This window comes from Poecilia reticulata, chromosome 9 (genome assembly GCF_904066995.2).
Source record: "Poecilia reticulata chromosome 9, P_reticulata-male-v2, whole genome shotgun sequence".
Lineage (NCBI taxonomy): Eukaryota > Metazoa > Chordata > Actinopteri > Cyprinodontiformes > Poeciliidae > Poecilia > Poecilia reticulata.
The window spans coordinates 34,393,405-34,399,783 of NC_088838.1; the positions used below are offsets into that span (position 1 = coordinate 34,393,405).

At 44.6% G+C, this 6,379-nt stretch overlaps 1 protein-coding gene across 2 annotated transcripts; it reads right to left on the reverse strand.

Annotated features, from left to right (window-relative positions):
- Positions 1 to 48: 48 nt before the first annotated feature.
- LOC103460731 (uncharacterized) lies at positions 49 to 4,295 on the reverse strand. 2 transcript variants are annotated; one of them, XR_014089050.1, is made up of 3 exons: positions 3,534 to 4,295; positions 738 to 1,487; positions 49 to 707 (listed from the first exon to the last, which is right to left on the reverse strand). XR_014089050.1 is itself a non-coding variant. In XM_017303453.2 (2 exons), the coding sequence occupies exons 1-2, from the start codon at positions 3,947 to 3,949 to the stop codon at positions 1,229 to 1,231; spliced, it is 675 nt and encodes a 224-aa protein (XP_017158942.2). In that variant the 5' UTR covers positions 3,950 to 4,295; the 3' UTR covers positions 49 to 1,228. The 2 variants fall into 2 exon arrangements, 1 of the variants encoding a protein (XP_017158942.2); XM_017303453.2 differs by having other exon boundaries at positions 49 to 1,487.
- Between the last annotated feature and the right edge of the window lie 2,084 nt (positions 4,296 to 6,379).

The following is a 6,379-nucleotide window of genomic DNA, read 5'->3' on the forward strand; positions in this document are numbered from 1 at the left end:
AAAATGTTTTTACAGAAGTTAAAGTTTCATCAGGTGAAAACCAGAAACTGTTGGATTCATTATAAACTTTATTTAAATGTGGTAAAACAAAGTGACCGTGCTGCTGTAAAAGGTTATAAACATATAAAACATTATTATTAGAATTCATTGCACAGTTAAACAGGACATAAAACCGGACCGGACAGAACCGGTCTGTTCGGATCACGTTTCAGAACCGTTTCCGATTTCAGCTCAGATTTCATATTCAAAGCAGTTCATCTGAAAAGGTTCCAGCTCCGGTTCTGTTGGGTCCATTTCAGGTTCGGATCAAACTGGGTGGACCAGAGGTACCACCCAGAGTCCAAACACTGGGTTCATGTAAAGACCCGACCCGTCCAGGTCCAAACTTTCCCTCAGAACCGAACCCAGAACCGACCCGTTTCCTCTGCTGAATGTTGATGGAAATAAAACTCAGAGCTGCTGTGGAAACTTTGACGCTTCTCAACATGCAGGCAAATTTCTGCCACTGAGAGGAACCACCAGACCGGGTCGGACAGGACCGGAACCGCCTGCTGGTTCTGTGTAGCCCTCTGTCTGAACGAAGCAGCAGAACCACCGGAGCCGGATCGTTTGCATGATTCTGACAACAAGATTTGATTAAAAGGGAAAATCTGCAACTGGATCAGGAGGAAACGGGTTATATTTAGAAACAGAAACAGAAACAGAACCTGTACCAGTACCAGTACCAGAACCAGAACCAGAACCAGGGCCAGGACAGAACTGGTAACAGAACCAGTACCAGAACCACCTGAGTCAGCAGAATAGCCAAGAGGTGAAAGTGAAACCTGATCTGATCCTGAAGTGATAAAGTGGAAACGGATCAGTGAGTTTAATGTTTGGTACCTTTAGATTCACCTGGAAGGAAACTGGACCGACTCCGACCCGGTTCTGATGAACCGGGTTATGACCCAGGATCCCCCCGACCCCTTTACTTAAAGAACAGGAAGTGATCAGCTTCAGAGCTGCAGCTCTTCCTTTAAAACGTTTCCACATGACGCAGCTTCTGCTCATCTTCATCATCATCATCATCATCATCCTCCTCCATTAGTTCTCCGTGACCCAGATGAGGAAGATGAAGGTCCGCTGCGTCCCGCTGCGTCCCGCTGCGTCCCGCTCAGCTCAGACTCCAGGAGTTAAAATAAAAATATTTATATTTCAGTTTTCTTCTCCCAGCAGACAGGAAGTGATGTCATTTGATCTTGTTGCTGGTGAGGAGGATGATGACGATTACGGTGAGGATGACCATCATCATCACCACGGCGGTGAGGAGGAAGGCCCGGCAGACGGGTCGGCCCGTCAGGCGGAACAGGGTGTTGCCCACGCCGCCCGCCGCCCCCCCATCAGAGGACGAGCTGGGAAGCCCCACGTCCAGACTCCGGTTCATCGACCTCAGAGAGGTCATGGACCGGCGGCCCGGCCGACCCGACCGGCCCGGCCCGTCAGACGACCTGCACAGGAAACAGAACCGGATCAGTCAGAACCAAACTGGAGACAAGGGCACAGATAAACAGAGCCGTTTGTCCTAAATTAGCACATTTAGCAGCGAGTACATGAAGTGATTGACAGCACTAAGCCCCTCCTCTTGGCTCTGATTGGTTGTTTTTGGTTCGTTTCTTCACACAGAAACATCCAGGCTGGTTCCAACATGAAGCTTCTGGAGCAACAGAAACCAACCAAATATGGACCAGAACCAGTTTCCTCATAGCAAGGCCCAGCTCTGGAGTTAAAGACTTGGACTAGGCCATGAAGCCTCTCTGTGAGGGAAACTGATCAACTCTCTGCCAAACAGCTTAAGACACATTTAATCATATCCTCTGGGTTTCTCTAGTTACATTAAATTAAAACTGAAAATGTAAATATGTAGCATATTATTATTTATTCTAAAAAAGCCATTTTCCTTTAATAGTTATTTTTACCTGATGACAGTTTTAAAGCCTCCAGGTTTTGTTACATTGTCGGATCAAACTTTGCTCCTCAAGCAGACGGTTTGTGATGTTTATCTTTTATATTAATGATTAATATGGTGTTTGATTGCACATGTTTATTTATGGCCGTTTTCAGATTTATTACTCCGTCCAGATCTCAGACTTATTGATCAGTTTGTCACTGACCTTAAAATGACCTTGACATTAAAACACAGAGGGAGGATCATCAGAGAAACAGACTAAAACCTGCATGTTGGATAAATTCTACAGTTTGCTTTTCTGTTGTTCATCTCTGATTATTTTCAGTCAGTTTGCGGCGTTTAGCTGCTTGCTAATCTACACCACTGTATCCGAGCCAGGTTTTAATAACCAACCAGCTCCAATAAAATGATTCAGCAACACAAAAACATTCCAGTAAAGCTGACCTTTGACCTGCTGCAGTCAGTTCCCTCATTAATAAACAGATCATTGAGTTTGCAGCTCAGTTTTGGTGTTTTTGTTCAGATAATGTTAGATTTTATCTCAGAGATTAAATAATTTACATTTATCTCAGAACTCTGTCAGGAAGTAAAAACTCTTTCAACAGGTCAAAGGTCAATCTCATTCAGCAGGTTGAACTTCTGCAGGATTTTCAGTTTAATGGAGCAAAAACTGCAGCTCAGCTTCAGATTCACTCAGCAGACAGAACGATCCAACTCAGATCTTTAACCCCGAAAACTCTGAGTTTTTGCTACTTCCTGGAACTATCCATCCATCCATCCATCCATCCATCCATCCATCCATCCATCCATCCATCCATCCATTTTCTTTCACCCTTGTCCCTCAGTGGGCCAGGAGGTGCTGGTGTTGATCTCCAGCTAACGTTCCGGGCGAGAGGCGGGGTCACCTGGACAGGTCGCCAGTCTGTCGCTACTTCCTGGAACTAAATCATGTTTAATGCTTTTCAAAGCGACTGCAGTCTGAACAGTCATGTTGGATTTTCATTAGTAGCATAAAAATTCTCACAGAACAAAAAGATCAAACTGACCTGAGTGACGTTTCCTCACCTCCTTCTTCAAATTAAACAAAATTTGTGTCAATATTTTGTGCAGCAACATTTTCGTTGGTGCTGCTGTCATTTTAAAGATATTAAGTTTCCAGAGGTCAAAGGTCAAGACCCCTGTATTAAAATCTAATGAAATAATCAATCATCTGTTACATTTGTGCAGCAAAAATTGTTATATTTTTAAAATAAATAAAAGAGGTGACCATCTCTCATCCTGCCCCTCCCCACAATGGACAGTTTGTATAAATTGTGTTTGTGCAGCTAAAATCTTTGCAGCATCACATGCCTGATTGTGTAAATGTGGTTTGGCTGGTTGACCTTTGATGACCTTTGGAAACATTTATCTTTAAATGAGCAGCACTAATGAACGTTTTTGCTGCACAAACTTTTAACACCCATTTTGTTTAATTTGAACCCAGATGAAGATCTGCTAAGTGACGGTTGCCACGGTAACACAGTGACCCGACCTCTGTTCTGTTTTAGACAGAAAAACCTAAAACCATGTGACTCCAGGTGAGGCTGACCTTTTGACCTGCAGCTTCCCCTTGTTGCGGATGAAGCGGATGCTGTAGACCCTCTGCATGGCGGCCGGCAGGTAGGACAGGACGTCCGAGTCGGTGGCCAGCTTGGGCAGGCCGAGGGGGGGCAGCGGGGTCAGGCCGCGGCACAGCGGGCACAGGATGGCGCTGGGCTCCGCAGACTTGACGTTCATACGCGCCAGGCACTCCAGGCAGAAGGTGTGTTTACAGTTCAGCATCTTGGGGCAGCGGAAGACGTTGTTGAACTGGCTGAAGCAGATGGCGCACTCCAAGTCCGGATCCGACTCGTCAGAGCAGTCGGTCTGGGGCGGCTGGAGGTCCGGGGTGGACAGCTGGGGCTGCTGGAGGCCGGCGGGGGCGTAGGGGTTACTGGTGGGGCTGAAGGCCGGCAGCGGCAGCATGGAGCTGGGGGCGGGGCCTGGGAGGGCGGGGCCTGGGAGGGCGGGGCGTTGGGGAGCAGGGGGGGCAGAGCGCTGCGACCCGTCTGGATGAACGGAGGAACCGATGGATCCATGGAGTAACTGGGGTTGGAGGCCGAGTACGGAACCGGACCGCCGGAAAACTCAGACACATCGTCTCCGTACGGATTCATGACCGAAGCGAGAGGAAGCCGAGGCGCTGGATGGAGGCGGAGCTTCAGGAGAACCGGGAGCGGCCGGAGAACGGGGAGCTGCTGGAGAACAAGGAGCTGCTGGAGAACAAGGAGCTGCTGGAGAACCGGGAGCGGCCGGAGAACGGGGAGCTGCCGGAGAACGGGGAGCTGCTGGAGAACAAGGAGCTGCTGGAGAACAAGGAGCTGCTGGAGAACCGGGAGCGGCCGGAGAACGGGGGGCTGCTGCAGTGTTTGGTTCTGGCTTCAGTCTTCACTCCATCATGACTTCCTCACAGCTGTGAGGGAGAAAAACAGAGACACATTAAATATTTCGTAATTATAAAAATATGAGAAATTGTTCCCAAATTGACAGTTCTTATTCATTATCTACAAACAAATAGCAAAAAAGCTAGAGTTATTAAAAAACGTTTTATTTTAATAAAAGTTTTTCAGTAAGTGGTTTCCTGGATTCCTCCGGCCGTTGATCTGCTAAACTCTAAACAGTTAATTTCTTCATCTGTTGTTTTATCTTCCAGCTCCAGGATAAAATCTGAGCTGTTATAAATCATTTCAGACACAAGATAACAGTTACTGCATGTAAGCAGCTCATTTCCTGGATTTTAGTCGATCATATAGTCATTTTTTACTCCAAATCAAAGATCGTCAGTGAACCAGTCAATAGCAACGGCTAACCTGCAGCTAAACTCTCCCAGCTGTAAATCCTGACCCGCGGCTCACTGACCAGACTTTGACATTTATCTCAAGATTTTCAGGTTTGTCGTCTTAAATCACCATGACAACAGAAACACATTCTGCATCTCTGAATATGTTGCAGTAACTTTACAGTCTGACTGTAACTATGAGACGGATCTGAACACGACCAGATTCCTCCAAGCAGAACTCAGAACCCAAACTAACCCTTCATGCTGGTCGTCATGGAAACAGGCCAGTTACTTCAGCCTAAAACCAATAAACACCAAACATATTTCACCCTGAACATCTAAAAATGGTTAAAACTATGTAAAAGATCAGCTGATGGACTCAGACTGAGAGGAAACAAACAAACTAAATACTTTAATCAGAGTCACATTGGATCATGAACCTGTGGAAAAATAAAATCACTAACAGTCGACCTGAACCTGCTGGAATCTGAGTCTGTAAGGAGATTTTTTAAAATGTAAAACATTTAGAAAAATACTGAAACTATTCCATCTGCATAAAACACATTTGACTGAAATGTCCTTTAACTCCCAGGAACCTGAAGGCAACATTTCAATGTAAACATCATGAATGCTGATCACTGAACTTTGCTCTTCCTGTAATGAAAGTCAGAATATCGACTCTAGAAAAACTCTGAAACAAACTCAAACCTTAATAAAGTTGGTCAGAAGTTCCTTTAAAACCAACATAAAACCAGATATTAAATTAAACTCCAGGTCGTCTCCTGTGCAGTCAGCGTTCCTACGTTCCTACCTGCAGCCTGGCGGACAGACGGACGGCTCCTCTCTGACACAGCGGCTCTGTAACCTGCTCAACATTTCCATGGGTTTGCATATGCTTCTCTAAAACTGGATTCTGTTCTGAGACCCACAGAACCAACTGAACTGGTCCTGATGTAGCGGGAGCAGAAATTTGCATCGTCCGTATTATTTACAAAGGGAAATAAGATGCAAAAGACTCGACCTGTTGGTGGAAACACAGCAGGAATCACCTGCTGATCCAAACACAACCAGCAGCTGCTGGGAGATTCAATAAAGCTGAAAACAACAACATGGATCCGACTTCAGATGATAAACTGAAAGTAAAACTTAAAATAAATCTTTAATTTATTAAACTGAAAATGCTTCTTGATTTACAGGACAGTTGGATATGTTTGCCTCATGGCCGTTTCCTCTAAAAACATCTAAACAGAACTTTAATGATCAATTTAGCTTATTAAATTTGACTAATTTTAGAACAATATAAAATTATTTTACTGATTTTAAAATATCTCGTCCCATTTTGATGCATTGTTGTATTTTTACTGTCTTTTCTCAGAAGTTTAACATAAAATCTAACAAAATAAGCAAATAAAAACCTAAAAGTTAAAAAAAGTTAAAAGTTAACTACGTTACTTTATGTGAACTGAACATGTGCTGCCCTGACGGCAGATTAATGACATTTTTAAATTTATGTTCACAGAATTTAATCCTCTAGAAGATCCAGATTCTCTTCACTGTTCTGAAATTTTGATTTCCTG

Coding starts and splice junctions, on each gene's coding strand:
- LOC103460731 (XM_017303453.2), bottom strand. CDS start 3,949: ATGCTGCCGCTGCCGGCCTTCAGCCCCACCAGTAACCCCTACGCCCCC. Junction 1,488..3,533: donor GGGAAGCTGCAGGTCAAAAG/GTCAGCCTCACC, acceptor TTTCCTGTGCAG/GTCGTCTGACGGGCCGGGCC.